The 19,397-nt window shown below is 45.3% G+C and overlaps 1 protein-coding gene across 4 annotated transcripts in view; it reads right to left on the bottom strand.

Moving 5' to 3' along the window:
- ltbp1 (latent transforming growth factor beta binding protein 1) overlaps window positions 1–19,397 on the bottom strand; it is a 123,128-nt gene that overhangs the window by 31,681 nt on the left and 72,050 nt on the right. For 3 of the 4 annotated variants that reach the window (XM_079512394.1, XM_079512393.1, XM_079512392.1), the window contains 6 exons: window positions 18,532–18,654; window positions 15,815–15,940; window positions 14,609–14,734; window positions 10,094–10,216; window positions 9,385–9,519; window positions 6,975–7,103 (listed from right to left, as the gene is read on the bottom strand). In XM_079512394.1, the coding sequence (XP_079368520.1) occupies window positions 6,975–7,103; window positions 9,385–9,519; window positions 10,094–10,216; window positions 14,609–14,734; window positions 15,815–15,940; window positions 18,532–18,654 (762 nt within the window). The remainder of the gene's footprint in view (window positions 1–6,974; window positions 7,104–9,384; window positions 9,520–10,093; window positions 10,217–14,608; window positions 14,735–15,814; window positions 15,941–18,531; window positions 18,655–19,397) is intronic. The other variant, XM_079512395.1, reaches the window with a different exon arrangement.

The raw sequence follows: 19,397 nt of genomic DNA on the forward strand, positions 1-19,397 counted from the left end.
TAAGAGAAACCTTATCACTGTATCACGAGCACCTTGCTAGAAGACGCCGCCCCGGCGGCACTACGCTAAGGCTAATGTTAAACGCCTCACTTGGCTGGATAGAAGAATACCATACAGGTACCTGCACTGGGCTGTGGATAGAAGAATACCATACCTGCACTGGGGTGTGAATAGAAGAGACACTTGTATTGAAATATCCCACCTGTTTATGGATGCCTGAGGAAGGAAGAGCTAACGCTAGAATAATGTACCTGTCCACGGGAACCCTGTGGGAAAGAAAGGCCTATCCTAAAGTGACTAAACCACTTACCGGTACCTACCCGCCTCCGCTGCTGGAAGCCGCTGCGCCTAGAAGAGGCGGCTGTGGCTCAGGAGGTAGAGCAGGTCGTCCAATGATCCCAGGGTCGGCGGTTCGAATCCTGGCTCCTCCTGTACACATGTGTCCTTGGGCAAAACACTGAACCCCACATTGCCTCCAATGAGTTGGTCGGTGTGAGCTCGCCACCATTGGTGTGTGAATGTGGGAAGTGAGGACGCTGGCGTCGATTGTTCGCCGCTTCACCTCCCAATGTATGAATGAATGAACCATTGTAAAGCGCTTTGAGCACTTGGAAAAGCACTATAAAAATGAAATTCATTATAAGAGAAGGAAGAGAAGAAAGAACCGTTATTATTTTGTGATAGTTGCCACGGACCCATCCCCACCGGTGTGGTCCCGGGCCCGCGTCAGTGGCACTTTAAGAGGAGAGAAACTATTCTTTGAACTGAACACAGACTAATGCCTCTCTCTCACCTGCAGAATCCGCTCCACGGAGGAACAAGAATCCCACTGCATGTGATGATTATTTCTGTTGATCATTTTCCAAGGCTTGCACCTCATTTTCTGTGAAGAATGAATAAAAGAGGCTGCGCACCTCAATGGTGAACCTTGCCAACATGTGTCCCGACTGGGTGTTTGTATCAGACCTTCACAGCACGCACACACACACACACACGCACGCATGCTTTGTGCTCACACTGTACACCGACAACATATTTCTGCTGTTCATTGCTAAGAACAAGACAAGGATCCCATTGGATTTGAAAACCTGCCACAAACATCACCCGACAAGACCTGAAATGGAACCCTACAAGAAAAAGAGGAAACGAGGTCGCCCCAGGAACAGCTGGAGAAGAAGTGTGTCCTGGCAGACATGTCTGAGAGTGGGCTCAGCTGAGGAGGTCTAATTGGCTCTGTGTGCAAACTGTAGTGTCAGGTTACCAGAGAGGGGGTGGCAAACCTTTTCAACGTTTTCTGTTCAACGTTTTCTGTTCCGGTTCAGCGTCCCATATAGCTTCGTTTTCAATTGGCTCGATTGCATATTTGAATGGGAAAGACTAAAGGACACCTTTGTGAGTCTAGATGCCGGCAGTGATGGACGAAATACTCTTTACTTAAGTAAAAGTATCAATCAAGTATCAATACAAGTTAAAGGACGGCCACTTCACCACTTTTCAACATCTCTTCATATAATTGGTCCTCACTAATGTTCATGATAAAACACCACGATTTTTTTCCTACTCAGTCTGTGTCTCATAGGAGGGCTTGGGCAGTTCGGACACCCGTCCACCAGTGACATCATCATTAGGCAGATTTTTTTTAAACAAGATTTCTTTTAAAATATATTTAGATTTTTATTATCGTGAGAACGATGGCTTCAACTTTTGCATTGCAGGGTTTCTGAACTGCCCACAGCCCTCCTATGAGACACAGACTGAGTAGGAAAAAATGGTGGTGTTTTATCATGAACATTAGTTAGGACCAATTATAGTAAGAGAAGTTGAAAAGTGGTGAAGTGGTCCTTTAAGTACTGTAGCCTACTTGAGTAGATGTACTTAGTTACTTTACACCTTTGGATGTGGGTGCAGGTAGTCTTCCTGCTGTTTTTTGTGTTTTTTTGTGGCCGTTGTGTGCTCACTGCTCAGCTAACAACTGATACTCGGATAAGAAATCCACCAAAGCGGCAATCATTTCCGTTATCCTTCCAGCTGCTAACTTGTTTCGGTGCGGAGCCTTGCCAGAGCAAGTTGGCACTTTGTTCTTTGTGTTGTTTCATCTCTGATGAAGGCTAGCTACATGAGTTAGACGTTGGTCGGCTCGGTTGGACGTTTCTCCAGATATGCTAACTACAGACGCACAGACAGAGATTTTTCGTACGATTGCGGTATTATTATAATAATCTTTTTGTACTATTATTATCCCATTTTGACCTGAGATCAGATTCTAAAAATGTCTTCTACATCCTGACAGTTTTCTGAAAAAGCTATGTTTCTATGTCAGTCGTTCTTCGATTTTTCAAAAATAGCAGACCTACAAGAGCTTGTAGATCTACTATTTTTCAATAGCTATAAAGCATAACATAATGCTAACACCAAAAGGGGTTCCCGCCCCAAAATGGGTTATTATCATTATCATATTACCATTGGACGCCACTGCCAATAAAAAGCTCCATAAATGGAACAGATACAAATGAGACAGGAAGGAGATGGTCATCCCAGAATAATTCCTTGCCAAGCCTCTGCTTCCCTTCCTTCCTGCATCTATATTTCACTGCCCACCCACAATAGTTCTGTGACATTAAAACGCGGGTCGGTTCTGCAAGTTCCATCACGCTCGCCGGGAACCCCAATTAAACAGCGGATCATATTTGGCCCGACCCCTCCCCGGATGGCCTTTGGGTATTTCACCCTCGCTGACCGGGTCCAATCTCTGCCGAGGCACGGCGGCCGGCTAAATTGAGAACAAAAGCCATTCGGGGTTTTTATTTGATGCACTCCCTCCTAAAGTCTGGCCGGGGAGACATCCGTGTCTGAATGTTAAAAAGGGGGAGAGTGAGAAAGTAAAGTCTGACCAGAGGGATTTCGGGCCTGAGATCTTGATCCCGACTGTAGCTAAAGCACCAGACAGAAAAGACTTTTCGCACATCACTTAAATCACCCTGACAGTCATGTGAAGAGCCTTTTTGAGCCATCCCTTGTGACAGGAAACAGATGCGCAGATATTGTCTGATTGTGAGACACACGTCAAGACAGTCAGACAGGATGAAAAGCTGAACAATGGCTCTAATCAGGGGAGAGAGAGAGAGAGAGAGAGAATATAGCAGGCCTACAAGCTCACACAATGCATTACAGGCGCGTTGTGAGCTTGTAGATTGTCTCTTGTCGATCGATCAAGTCTCTGGGGATGTACGGGGACAGAGAATGAAGGTTGATATAGAGGCAGATGAAGTGTTTATAATGAGACGAGAGGGGGAAATGATGAAGGGGGAGCAGAGGAGATGAGGAGGAAAGAAGATGAGGAGAGAGGGGAGGTTAGCGGTGGACCACTTCCGCTGGTTTTTGGTGTGTGTGTGTGTGTGTGTGTGTGTGTGTGTGTGTGTGTGTGTGTGTGTGTGTGTGTAAGTGAGTCCATCTGGGCTAGCCACAGTAGAGTGGAGTGATGGGTTGGCAGGGGACAGGAGGCAGCTGGCTGTGCTGAACTGGGGTGGGACTCACTTGTACTTGCCAAAGTACAGATGGGAAGTGTGTGTGTGCGTGCACAGCCACAAGTGCACAATGTGCGTGTGTCCTTGTGCGCATATGAGAGCGTACTCTCATTGTGTGAATGAGTGCATGCTGGCACTCAATATGTGCTGTTTGTGTGTGGCAGAGAAAATGTGCAGGGGGCTTACGTGTGTGTGTGTGTGTGTGTGTGTGTGTGTGTGTGTGTGTGTGTGTGTGTGTGTGTGTAAGAGACAGACAGACAGACAGACAGACAGACAGACAGACAGACAGACAGACAGACAGACAGACAGACAGACAGACAGACAGACAGACAGACAGACAGACAGACAGACAGACAGACAGACAGACAAAGATGGTCCTGTCTGTGTGGATTTGAGTTGGAGGTTTTAGGCTTCTTGTATCAATGTCTGGGTACTAGCGGTTTACCTCTTCTTGCCTGAGTGCATGTGAGAGTGTGTGTATCTGTGTGTGCGCGTGCATGCGTTAAGTGCTTTCTAGGTCAGTGGAGTGTCTTGGGGGGAAACGTTCCATGGAGGTCCAACAGGGAGACGCTGCACCCTCGTTCCCAGCTCTGACAGAACCTTCCTGCTGGAGGAAATTGGACTGGATGGATGCTGCATGGGCCCGCCGCGCGGAAACCACCGCAACACTACATCCAACTCAGCGCGCGCGTACCAACACACTGCACTGCAACGCGTACGTGCACGCATGCACATGCACGGGAAAACCACCGGACGGACGAGCATACAGAAGAGCAGATAAGAAGAACTTCAAGTTCTTCTTCTAATCACGTGGTTGGGAAAGGAGGGGCCGGGTCGGGCCGGGCCAAGACGGGCTGGGCCGCCCGGAGAGCAATGGATCTGGTGAGGCATCAAACCAAATGGAGAATATATGTGAGCTCATAAAAGAGAGCTGTCTGCAGCAGACATGGATGCGCTCTTACATTCCAGTCGTAAATAAAAAAACAAGCAAAAACACTCTCTTCATCTCTCTTTTTAGTATACAGTAAAATGCTCAGTCTGAATTTAACCCTGAGTGTACAAATGTAACCAAAAGAACCACGTCTCCAACTCTGTTACTTTCGCTTGGTTACTTTCAGAGTGCTGCATGCGCACACGTCGATACGGATTGCCCGTTTTGGCATGAGTTCTGGTCAGAAGCGCTCCAGCTTCAGTGCCTCCTCTAACCCCAGGCTCTGCAGCGGGACGCGCTGGATGGGGGAATGTTTAAAACATGGCAGAGACGCACGCGGAGCAGCAGCAGCAGCACACCTTGGAATTGAACGAAAATAAATGGGCTCATCAATCAAGCTTGCGCTGACATCACCTCCATCCTTTTTCTTTTCTTTTTGTAGAGTGGAGGGAAATTACTGTCCAAAAACAGAGAGAGGGGAAAAGCGGAGGACCATCAAAGTCCTATCAGCCTCGTCTCGGGACGGGCCACGTCATAATTCATATTCACTCGACTTACTGAGAGGAAAAATCTAGCAGTCCAATAGTAGTCGTATACATCAATTTTATTACTGCAATGTCAAGCGGCGACGGCAAAACTCTGTACAGGAGGTAGATTGCACCTTCTCCGAGTCAAGTACGAAATAGTGGTAAGGCTGCTTCATAACGGGACAGTAATTACTGTACTCACGAGTAGACATTTATCAGTGTTAACCCATTTTGACCTGAGATCAGATTCTAAAAATGTCTTCTACATCCTGACAGTTTTCTGAAAAAGCTATGTTTATATGTCAGTCGTTCTTCGATTTTTCAAAAATAGCAGACCTACAAGCTCATAGCGCGCCACTCGGTGGCGCGCTATGAGCTTGTAGATCTGCTATTTTTCAATAGCTAAAGCATAACATAATGCTAACACCAAAAGGGGTTCCCGCCCAAAATGGGTTAAATAGTATAGCTTTAAGGAGATTCGTTTTAGAGCTATGAATCATTAGGGATGCCATGAATTACAATCATCGTATCATTTCATTCGTTTTGTGTTGTTTTCTGATTGGCTCATGCAGTAACTAGGCACAACGGAGTGACCATAAAACAGAGACATCCATGGCAGGTTGCCCAGCAAAACTCAGTGTAAATGAGCTATCACTCGGTCGCCATGACAACCTACTGAACTGGTATCAAGCTGGATGGAATGTTCGGAGGATGTAGTGTAGTAAATAAGACATTTTCCACATTTTTGGGTTCTGTATTAACTAGGCATGTAACGATTCACTCAACTCACGATACGATTCGTATCACGATATGAGGTTCACGATACAATTTTTCACGATATTAAAAAATATATATATTTTAAAGAAAAATTACCGTTTTATTTTATTTTATATAATTTATCTTCCCCCCTGAGATTTTTTATTTAACTACATTGCAAAAAAGTAGCATTACTTTTGACAGTGCAGAAACATAATTGCCTTCCTTGATGAGTATCAACGACCATCATCACCTGGGCACAGTCACAGACACACACAGCTCCCCTCTACAGTGCTCTAATACTGAAAGTGACTATCATCATTTTTCTCCAAAAGCACTTGAATATGATGGAATATGACTAAAGCTCCCCCCCCAAAAAGAAATCTTGTCATAAAAATAACAATAAATATCTTGTCATATAAGAACTGTGTTCCAAAAATAAAGAAATGACCACGGCGGTTTGACTCATGGATATGAAGCACCAATGCATGGTTGCATAACCCTGATAGTTGCTTCTTTGGGATTATTATTACAGTCACAGTTTCAATAAAGAGGGTGTAGATTGGCCTGAATTACAATTATAACGGTATGGTAGCTTTAATGAATTCCCACGTAATTGTACGAGGAAGCTGAGCAGAAGCTAATGTAAGCACATTTTATTTTCTTTCATCTGTTGTGTCTTATTGTGGCTAGCTTAATAAAATACACAAACAAAAACCTGCATGCACGTCTGTGTGTGTGTGTCCGCACGCACGCGCACACGCGCGCGCACACACACACAGGGCCTTGCGCTGCGAGGCAGCGTTATTTTTTTCCTTTTTTTTAAGAAACACTTTCCATCTCAGAGTCAGAGCTAAAATAGGCAGGGGCGGTTATTAGCTCTACGCACGACGGCTAGAGGCCCCGAGAGTTCTACCTGAAAAATATCGCATCGCAGCCCGTTCCGTCACAGTTGATTTTTCACCTATTTAAGCTGCGGTCGGTTAAAAAAAATATGTGCGTGCGCGCGCACATTGTTCCCCCCCCGACAAATTGCACAGGGCCTCGCATTTCTCCCAGACGCCTCTGCACACACACACACACACACACACACACACACACACACACACACACACACACACACACACACACACACACACACACACACACACACACACACACACACACACACACACACACACACACACACACACACACACACACACACACACACACACACACACACACACAACTTACCCACACAGCCCTGGCCATCGTGGGACTCCTGGTATCCCTGGTCACACAGGCATCGGAACGAACCCACTCTGTTCTCACAGAAGCCGTGAGGTCCACAGATGTGTTCGTTGATCCCACATTCATCGATATCTGTAGATCACAATGAGGAATGAAGGTGATCAGGCAACGTACTGCAGTGTACTGTACATGCCTCTTCTGCATATTCACTATACTGGTTATTTCATCCCCCAATTGTTTGAGTGAAAAGGCTTTAACCACTTTCAAACTTAACTCTCCAAAATAGAAAACAATAACAGAGCAACATATCCATAATTTGTTGCAATGCTACAGTATGTGACAGTTATGCTAGAGTTTTTGACCAGATGAAGAGCCTTGGCTCGAAACGACGTCAATAAATGTATCTTTTGGAGCATATGAGTGTGCGGGTTCCCTTCTCTTTTCCTGTCACTTTTTGAACCCAGCACCTCCACAAAGTGATGTGCGTATTTCACTATAGTTTTAGTTATGCTATGCGACAAAGTTATGTCGGCTATTTTCCACTATTCTCTGTACAACAAAGCTTGTTTAATCAGCATTTTAGGCCATGTCACATTAAGCAGATCTCTTGCAGTGGTACAGTATAGTCTCAAATCAAACCGTAATAATATCATAGTCTGATATGTCTGGAGGGAGTCTAAATGCAATGTATGGGTTTGAACGCCAGAGAAAACCAGTGCTAACAAAACCTACACACACTGCTTTGAAAACCAATACTTACACCATCCCAATATGAAGGAACACCTTAAAGTTGTTTTTTTTAACCCAGTTGTAGCATACATTGAATTTAGATATCACCAAACGTATCAGTAGGTGGAGAGCTCTGATTGACAGTTTAAGTTCAAGCAAAAAATTGGGTAATGTATATTATTGTAACAGAGGATACCCAGAGGCAAACAGTGCGCCACCAGCAAGCAGTAGCACACAAAACTAGAGGCAAAACAGAAATCAACGGCACATTCGAACCAAAGCTGCTTCAGCCAAAAGACGTCCTGCCAGACGCTCATTTCAAACAACCTGCACAAAAACAAAGCCAGACAACAAGCTAAACAAATCAAAGCGAGCGAACGGTATAAGCCGAAATACTCTGTACTCTAAACAAGCCTTTCTGACCCCAATCAGGCAGACATGACAGATGGGAAGCTGCCACGCAACAGATGCGAGCACAAGATAAGTGGCGTCCTGGGACGGAAGAAGGTAGACATCACTGAGTCAGACACAGCACAGCAGACAGTGGAAAGATGGAAGGATGACAGTAAAACGTTTAGCGTTTTCACTTTCATTCGTGAAAAAGCTCCGGCTCTGCAACACAGCACAATATACCGTGAGTGAGGCTGTCCCAAAGAGCGGTCAGCAGAGGATGAAGTAAAAGGAAAGAGTCTTGAAGCGTGGGAAGGAAGGAAAGGAAAACATACACAGCAAAATCCTGAGTGTTCATTTAAATTGACCTCCTGAACTCCATATAGTCCCTATTCTGGGAATCTAGGTGCTAACGAACATTTGGCATAAATACAAGCTCAAAACACGTCATTTTGAGATGCGTTGTGAGCTTGTAGATCAGCTATTGTCAGCATATATATATATTTCTAGAGAGCAAAAGGGGGTGTTCCTTCAATCAACTAAGTGTTTAAAATCTTGTTCTTGTTCAAATCTTCTTTGAAACACAAACAATATAGACAGAAATGGGACGTGAGCATACGGTAAGTCAGAACACCTACAGTATATTGATACTGTTGGAAAAACTGCTAAAATGTTCATTTAACTTTAACTTTGGTGTTAGCATTATGTTATGCTTTAGCTATTGAAAAATAGCAGATCTACAAGCTCGTAGCGCGCCACCGAGTGGCGCACTATGAACTTGTAGGTCTGCTATTTTTGAAAAATCGAAGAACGACTGACATAGAAACATAGCTTTTTCAGAAAACTGTCAGGATGTAGAAGACATTTTTAGAATCTGATCTCAGTTCAAAATGGGTTAAATAAGACTCAGGATTGTGCAGTGTGCAGTACAGAGTAGACACACTTGCCACTCAAGCTTACCAAATAAGGCTGGATATGGTGAGAATAAGGACAAGAGGTTGCCATCGGCTCTGTGTGAAACGTGACGCTGTGCACTAGCATTATACTCCACATCTACTGACAGCACCAACACCTACAGCCAAGTATGTTGTGACGTCTCTGACACAAGTTGCACTCTCTGGCATCTCACTGAGACACTGACCCAACAGTACAGAAGCTGTCTAACGTCTGAGCTCTACAGACTAGTGTTGTGTTTAGAGCTGTTATAGACAACACTGTGGGTGGGTTTGAAAAGAAGGAAAGGTGGCTGGCGATGGATGGGCTGACAGACTGTCCCAATGGTGGAGAGACTCACCCTCACAGTTTCCACCAGGGCCACCACGGGTGTGGCCCGGGGGGCAGTCCACCGTGCACGTGTAGGAGCCCACCCGGTTGACGCACTGCCACGCGCCACAGATACCACGCCCCAGCTCTGCACACTCATCAATATCTGAGATGATGACATCATACAAATCAGCACAATTTAAGCGCTCTCCCTAAAGCACAGCGCAAAGATTGTAATACTCCTCAGAACGTTGCATGGCTTTTCTTTTTCTTTTAACGTCTTGAGCTTTTGGAAAATGAAGCATCATTTTGACTTTTAGAAGCCTGCACATGTGTGGCAGAGTCACTTTCATTTATTGCAGATTTACTGCCACTATATATGTTACGAGACATGAATGCAGTGTGTTATTGTATAAAATAAAACAAAATCAGTCACAAGATGTATTTATATTGGCCACATGACGTCTCAAGTTGTCAATGTTTGTTTAACTGCAGGCCCTAAACAAACATAAAAAGTCCATAGACTTGGCTTCCATATGACTTAATTTCAAAAGCCAGGCATTGGTGGGGCTAGCCTAGCGGCCCCCCCCAAAAAAGTTACATTCTTAAAGCACGACTTTTAAAGCACAAACAAATATTTTGACCACAATTGGGGGGCAGCATGGCAGCATATAAGTCCCCATCACAAATCTTTGAGGCTTTGTGTTGAGGTGTACTGCTGACTGTAGAGATGGAGTTACCCAGGCATGTGTTATTGTCTGGCTGCAGGCGGTGGCCTCGCTCACACTGGCATCTGTATGAGCCCCGGGTGTTCACACAGGAGCCACCCACACACCTGCTACCACCCAGGCACTCATCAACGTCTGGAGGAGAAACACACACATGCATGCGCATGTGTGCCACACGCACACACATACAGACGACACACAACAACAAATATTCATACACAGAGTTCATACACACGCACACACGCACAAGCAGACACAGACACACACGCACATACATCTTGGTAATTGGTAGGTAAAATGGTAAATGGTGCATTTATATAGCGCCTTTATCCAAGGCGCTTTACAGAGATTGTGCATTACATTCACCCATTCATACACCGATGGCAGCGAAAACCATGCAAGGCACAAACTAGCACATCGGGAGCAATTAGGGGTTCAGTGTCTTGCTCAAGGACACTTCGACAGTAACTCTGGGGGAGCCCGGGTTCGAACTAGCAACCTTACGGTTACCATCCAGACACTCTACCCCTGAACCACCGCCGCCGCCGCTACTAGGTACAGTAGCACAAATACCCCTCATTCCACAGTGGAAAGGTTTCATAAATACCATAGCCCATTAAGACCTGAGGCCGATTCTACAAATGTCTTCTAAATCCTAACAGTTTTCTGAGAAAACTTATATTGCTATATCGGTGAAGCTCAAACTGTTTCATGTCAGGGACCCGCAAAACCATATGTAGGCCATTTGACAGCCGACCCCCACCTCCAAGATTTCCAAGCTCATATCGCAGTGCTATGAACTTGTATATCTGCTATTTTTGAATAGCCAACCAATGTTACCAAGAAAGTAAGTAGCCTTGCCGAGCCATGAGGCCCATAGGGCAGGAGCCTATCTCCTGTTTCTGTAGTGTGAGGCAGCTTGATGTACAAGTACACCCCCTGGACATGACGCTAGTATGTCGCAGGGACTTACCCCCAATCCAACCCTTGATGCTGAGTGTCAAGCAGGGAGACATTGGGTCCCATTTTTAGAGTCTTTGGTATGACCCGGCCGGGGAATGAACCCCAACCTCCCAGTCTCAGGGCGGACACTCTAACCACAAGGCCACTGAGCTGGTGCCAACCGATATACTGTAGCTAAAATCTAAAATGACATGCTTTCACGGTTTTAACAGAGTAATGTTAATGTTATTACACTAAACTTTCTTTCCACCCGACTTCCTTCTCATCTCCTTTGGGTTCTTTGGGAACATGGAATAATCACATGAGTAATGACTACTTTTAGACCAGAGGACTTGAACCTTCTCTACTCCCATGCAGGCTGGCTCCGTGGCTCGGCCACCATTCTGAAGAGAAAGACAGATTACTAAAATTGCCTCTGATGTCATCCGGGTTTCTGTCAAGCTACTGTAAGGGCCTATCAATTTGAATAAAGTAAAATATTTAGTCCACACACAAGCACAAATGCTCCGAAAAATAAATTCTCTTTCTGCTTTTACATATCGACTTTTCGATCAGGTGGATGTTTTTATCTCAGAAAAAATATCTGGGAGGAGCATTTGAGCAAGTGTTTAGATTCGATCTGTACTTTATTGCTTTTGCCCGGCCCAACAGGCAGAGACATCTTTTTGGTGGATGCGAGCAATCAAATAATCTCAGCTAAGCTATCAATTCTAGCCTTTGCTGTGACAAGTGGCCAGAGTTTATGCAAAGGACCATCTTGGAAAATGGAAATGAACTGGATGACTTTGCAGGTATTAGAACCTAAAGGTGGTTGCACACCGGCCGCGTTTTTCGGAAAACCGATGGAGAAACGCCACTAAAAATCCGAATTCGCATCCGATTCGCGCCTGGTGTGTGGAGACCTTTACTGTATATATATATATTTTTTAGGGGCTATTTTGTGAAACTAAATACAGACATTTTGAATGTGGCTTCATTAATAACCGACAGGGTGCTGTTGGTTCTCTAGAGCGGTGGTTCCCAAACACTGGATCGGGACCCATGTGTGGGTCACAGACACATTTTTATGGGTCCCTTTATTTTTTGTTTCCTACATTTGGACACATTTGGACAGTGTCTTTGTTGCCCATCTTACATTGGTTGAAAAACTTTCAATCTGGCGTTCCTAATTTGGGCATAGGTGAACACTTCAAAAGTGTATCAATTCCATTGGAGTTTCATTGTTCATTAATAATATTCATTAACATTTCTTATATATTTCTAATGTATCTTCTTTCAATCTTTGTAATTTGTCAATGTTCAGTATTCATTTCATCCTGAGACTGTAAAAATGAACATTTACAGGTAAATCTATACAGTATCAAGAGTTACAATACTGTGTAACAACTATTACTAAGGGTGCGTTCGGAAATGCGTCCTGAACGCACTGGTGTGCTCTCTTGTCGTTCGTTTATTCAGTGCACTCGGTGCGTTTTCGTTCGAAAATCCAGTGCGCTGAGCACCGGGTGTGCCGAGTGCCCGCACTGAGCGACCCTACCCTGAAGCTGGGGTTGTCCGGTGTCGGCGGTGTGAATGCGTCACAGCTGTGGTCGTTCGTAAATAAGACGCACTGTGACGTCACCGCCCACCACACTCAACAAACTGACCACATTCCCGGTTCGCATTTCCGAACGCACCCTAAATACGTAACCACAAGCAGCCTTGGATCTGGTTCTGTCCAGCTGTCAGAACAAGCTTCTCATCAGGCCAGGTGCTGTAGATAATTAGAATCAAATTCCTTCCTCAACCCCAATCATTTCACCTGCTTAAACCATCTGGCCTCTTAATTCATGATAATGGTCAGCTTTATAGACTTGTACAACATGCAGGACACACACAGACACATATGTGGCTGCACCTGCACACACACACACACACACATGCATTCATGTGCGTGCGCGCGTGCGCACACACACACACACACACACACATGCATCCATGTGCGTGCGGCGTGCGCGCGTGCGCACACACACACACACACACACACACACACACATGCATCCATGTGCGTGCGCGCGTGCGCACACACACACACACACACACACACACACACACATGCATCCATGTGCGTGCGCGCGTGCGCACACACATGCATCCATGTGCGTGCGCGCGTGCGCACACACATGCATCCATGTGCGTGCGCGTGTGCGCACACACATGCATCCATGTGCGTGCGCGTGTGCGCACACACATGCATCCATGTGCGTGCGCGTGTGCGCACACACACAATGCGCAGGGGCCCACAACCCACATACGTACATAGCGTAACACAGTCATCGTCACCATTCATGTCCTTCATTTCCTCTCAGTCAGTCAGATTTAGGGAAATGACACGAAAGGTGGAAATTGATTGTAGCAGATTAAAAGACGGTTGGTGCCATAATGAACAGATATTATGCATAAACAGATTACAGCATGTACACACACACGCGTGCACGCACGCACGCACGCACGCACGCACACACACACACACACACACACACACACACACACACACACACACACACACACACACACACACACACACACACACACACACACACACACACACACACACACACACACACACACACACACAGAGACCTCAGCCCCCCCCACAGCCCTCCATAAATCATGGGCCGGAGAGCAATGCAGCAAATATCCCCTGTCGTCTAGACAGCGAAGCTCAAAAGCTTCCTTCTGTTTCTTTTTCTCCAGTGTTTTTTTTCCTTTTCTTTTTTTCTAGGGCAGGAAAGGGCATTAAAAACAGCTCTGGCATACGGACAACAGCTCCCGCCATGGAGAGCTGCCTTCTGCTGGAAAAAATAGTAGCAGCATATGTGAAAGATATCAAAAGGATGTGGCTTCCAGCAGGAGCAACACGCCATTGACAGAGAAAGAGAGATTTTCATGAAATGTTCGAAAAATAGTCACGTTTTTCTTCAACATTCTTCTAAACATTTAAGAAAAATAGCCCGCTCCCCGTTCATTAGAAAGGATGAACGGGGAGCGGGCCCAGCGGGGTGGGAAAGAGAGCGAGGGAGGGAGGCAGGGAGAGAGAGAGAGAGAGAGGGAGGGCGTAAGATAGCAAAGGACGTAAATGAGTATAGTGGCAGGGTGAGAGATGGAGGGAGATAGAGAGAGAGAGAAGCGGAGGGAAGGAGGGGGGAAGAGTAAACAGAGAAAAGTGGACGGAGTAACAGAAGCACGGGCACTGGACAAACATCTCAGAAAATGTCCCGCGAATGTCCAGAGAAAACCAGAGCTTAATGGAGCTCATAGCTGAAGTTCAGGAGCAGGACCACACCTCCAATAAGCTACCTCCACCTCCTATCAAGTCACCTCCAATAAGCTACCTCCACCTCCACCTCCACCTCCAGGCGCCTGTCAGCTGGGAGTGTTGGGCGGGAGGAGGGATAACGTACAGTCAAATCCTCAGGGTTAATACTAATACTAATGAATAGGCTACTCAGGTTTTGACAGTGTACAAATCACATCAGCATAGCAAGCCGAACGGTGGGAGGGGCTTGGGTTAAAGGATCTTACCATCACAGGTCTTGGTGTTGGTGTTGGGGGCGAAACCTCTCTCACACACACACTCATAGGAGCCCTCCGTGTTGACACATTCTCCATTGGGACACAGCTCTGGCTCGTCCAGACACTCATCCATGTCTGTGAGAGAGAGAGCTTGATTGGTTGGTTTTATTTAAAGAACCACTTCACCACTTTTCAACCTATCTTCATATAATAGGTCCTCACTAATGTTCATGATAAAATGCCACCATTTTTTATACTGTATCTCATAGGAGGGCTGTGGGCAGTTCAGAAACCCGTCCACCAGTGACATCATCGTGTTAGGCAGATTCTTTTTAAACATAATTTAAAATATATATATATATAATATTATATATATATAATATAGATTTAGAACGATGGCTTCCATTTTCGCATTGCAACTTTTCACGAATAGAACGCCTTCAGTTTCTATTAGCTTGGATTCCCCATCGATGATGTCACTGGTGGACGGGTTTCTGAACTGCCCACAGCCCTCCTCAGACACAGACCAAGTAGAAAAGAAATTGTGCTATTTTATCATGATCATTAGTGAGGACCAAAGTGGTCCTTTAACAATGCATACTATTATATGCAATAATATACTGATTCACACATACGGTACCTCAAAAAGAGAGAGACAAAACAAATGTGGGTGTTTATGGTTAAGACATTTACCAGGGGCCTGTTTCCTGACTTTCTCTTACCTGCATGGCTTAGCTTTTGACCAAATCATGTGAAACAGCATCAGGTTTACATTGCATTTGTTCAAACACTCAATATAAATGCACATCAACATTGTAGATCTTCTATTTCTGGTGCACTGTCACACAATTACGGTCAAATCTGGCTTTAACCCATTCAAACCGGGAAAGCATCTGTGCAAACACTTTAACCATTATTGTATACTTTGGCTATTCAAAAATAGCAGATATACAAGCTCATATAGTGTCCCTCCGTGCCACAATATGAGCTTGTAGATGTGCTTTTTTATCTTGACAATTTGTGCAAATCTTTTAACAAACACATTTTTGTTTTGTTTTTTGCTGTAGATTAGTATTTTGTATCAATGCTTTGAATTGTTTTATTTTTTTCCCTTGTCCAGCACTTCGTCTGCTAAAATACAGTTTGATTTGATTTGATTTGTAGTATCGGCCTCAGTAAGTGTGGATGTTCACAGGTGTGTTAATTGAGTCTCACCCAGACAGCTGGTGCCGTTGACCTGCTGGTATCCGTGTGGACAGTGACACTGATAGGAGCCCACGTTGTTCACACAGCGTCCTACAGCGTCACACGGCCTGCTCACCTCCAGACACTCATCCACGTCTGGAACAACACAACACACAATAGTACATTACTGTACAAACCTGAAATATGCCACCAAGAAGCACCATATCACGCACGTACGCACGTTTAGACGGCAACAGTGTTTTCGGGGGATGAAAATACAACAAAGTGAAACCTCCTTCCAGAGTGGAAATCTTTGAAAATGCTCCGCCTCCCGTCTCCATGTAAACATGCAAAGCGGGGGAAACTGACGTGTGACGTCATGGCCCACGTCGGATCACGCCACGTGCGCCATTACATCGATGTAAACAAACAGCTGTGATAGTTAGTAGAACGGGGGTGGTTCTACGTGCGTGACTGGTCTATCTGGCAGCGTGTCACCGCCACCTAGCCACACCTGGCACACACACACACACACTACAGTGTTTTCAATAACTGTTGCGTCTCCGTCTGAACACAGTATATAAATGAATGAATGAACCATTGTAAAGCGATTTGAGCACTTGGAAAAGCGCTATAAAAATGCAATTCATTATTATTATCTATAACCTTCATATGACACACAGGCCACATTTGCACAAGCAAGGTCAAAAATACTACATGCTTACAAATAACCGAGACACACATGCACTCTCTTAATCCTTCACATGCACACGCACGCACGTACGCACGTACGCACGCACGCACGCACGCACGCACGCACGCACGCACGCACGCACGCACCAAGCCATCTATTTCTGTGTGGCCGGAGGATATGGTGCGTGTTCTGGTGTCGGACCCGCAGGTCAAATTTAGTTTGTTAATTATAGCAGATGTCTTCCGTCAGGTTTTAGTGGCAGCCATAAAAACAGAAATACATCACAGACATGTTTCCCCTTGCTTGTGCATCAAAAAACAAACCTTGACATCTGGAGGAGAGGATATGGAAGGATGTTATATAGCCTACAGATAATTAATCAGCCTGAACCTCGCCGCTGACGTTCGAATCGCGGAGGAAAGCACATTATAACCCAAGATTCACCACGTTGCATTTTTCGACTTCTAACTTTCAACTTTATTTTTCCTGGGCGGTGACATTTGTTCCCCATTTGCTCCAAAGTCCTTAACCCATTTTGGGCGGGAACCCCTTTTGGTGTTTTAAACATTATGTTATAATTTAGCTATTGAAAAATAGCAGATCTACAAGCTCATAGCGCGCCACCGAGTGGCGCGCTACGAGCTTGTAGGTCTGCTATTTTTGAAAAATCGTAAAAATGTGGTGCAAATCTTTGAATATATATTCTTTCAAAGTGAATGTTTTTAACTCAGGTCTAAATGGGTTAATATGGATAACATATTGCGTGTGTGTTACAGTAGTAACGATAAACTTCATAGATAAGGAGGTGTCATTCACTGCTGCCGTATGACATGAATTATTGTGAAATTGTTTATGCTATGTTGATGAATTGAATACCACAATGTCAACACGTCCCCAGTACTTTTTTGTGTTATCCTTTTAGCCTTAATACATCTGTGATTAACAGTATTCAATAAGTATTCAATCAATCAATCATACAGGCAAAAGTATAAGAAATGAGGCAAAGTTCCGCGGTTGTTATGGTTTAAACATACATTAACATGGTGGGCATGTACATTAAACAAAAATCTTCTGGCTTCTCAGGAAGAAACCAAAAATACACAGGGAAGACATATTATTTGAATATTATAACAACTGGGAGTCTATTAATGTTAACTCCATAGACACAGACAAAACAGAAAAAGTACAAAAGTCACGGCATTCCATCTTCAAACAAGGTTGGGGGAATCCCTCCAATAACTTACCGTCACACTGGTCCCCTGCTGGCGAGGCCCAGAACCCAGGCCCACAGTTACAGACTTACCGTCACACTGGTCCCCTGCTGGCGAGGCCCTGAACCCAGGCCCACAGTTACAGACCAATAACTTACCGTCACACTGGTCCCCTGCTGGCGAGGCCCTGAACCCAGGCCCACAGTTACAGACTTACCGTCACACTGGTCCCCTGCTGGCGAGGCCCTGAACCCAGGCCCACAGTTACAGACCAATAACCTACCGTCACACTGGTCCCCTGCTGGCGAGGCCCTGAACCCAGGCCCACAGTTACAGACTTACCGTCACACTGGTCCCCTGCTGGCGAGGCCCTGAACCCAGGCTCACAGTTACAGACTTACCGTCACACTGGTCCCCTGCTGGCGAGATCCTGAACCCAGGCCCACAGTTACAGACCAATAACTTACCGTCACACTGGTCCCCTGCTGGCGAGGCCCTGAACCCAGGCCCACAGTTACAGACTTACCGTCACACTGGTCCCCTGCTGGTGAGGCCCTGAACCCAGGCTCACAGTTACAGACTTACCGTCACACTGGTCCCCTGCTGGCGAGATCCTGAACCCAGGCCCACAGTTACAGACCAATAACTTACCGTCACACTGGTCCCCTGCTGGCGAGGCCCTGAACCCAGGCCCACAGTTACAGACTTACCGTCACACTGGTCCCCTGCTGGCGAGGCCCTGAACCCAGGTCCACAGTTACAGACCAATAACTCACCGTCACACTGGTCCCCTGCTGGCGAGGCCCTGAACCCAGGCCCACAGTTACAGACCAATGACTTACCGTCACACTGGTCCCCTGCTGGCGAGGCCCTGAACCCAGGCCCACAGTTACAGACGAAGGAGCCATCTGTGTTCTGGCAGTGGCCCCTGGTGCACACCCGCTCGTCCTGGCACTCGTCAACATCTGAGACCGCGGATGACGGCCGATGACAGGCGCCGTTTCAACATCGACAACAAGAAGACAATGATGAATTAGCCTCATGACATATTAAGGGCTCAGCCCCTCGAAACAAATGAAACACGAAAACACCCGGTTACACAATTCCCCCCATATGACTTGGCATCAGCAGTGGTTGATTGTAGCTAATGCTGGCGAAATTCTAGTTTATTTTATGGTGCTTAAGTCCCTGCAGCAAAAGACAAGATTGTGAAGAATAACAATCATTATGTTTCTACAGCATCAGGAACAATTGATCCTATTGTGTTACGCATATAACTGGGAGTTATGATTTCCACAGTCCCACACTCCAGGGATATACACTATTCTCATTAGTTGCTGGGGGCGATAATCAACTCAGGTAAACACAGACAGAGTTATTGGAATGTTATGATTAGTAAATACGATATTGATGCAACACAGCGTCAAGTGGCAACCTTTAATAATAAACAAGAAAAACAATGCTCCATATTATTTCACATTGCATAAGAAATTAAAAATAAACCTGTCAGGTACCCCAGGTGAAAAAGAAATATACTAAAGTATAGTACATTTATTATATAAATGTATTATTTTCAAAAAATTTAAGTTGTACTTAGTTGCACTAAAGTTGCACTAAAGATATATTTAAACATATTTTAAATATATTTGAATGTACTTTCCCCCCCGAAAAAAATACAATTTAATTACAAATAAAGTACAGCACAGTA

The sequence above is a fragment of the Electrona antarctica genome (genome assembly GCF_951216825.1).
Source record: "Electrona antarctica genome assembly, chromosome: 10".
Lineage (NCBI taxonomy): Eukaryota > Metazoa > Chordata > Actinopteri > Myctophiformes > Myctophidae > Electrona > Electrona antarctica.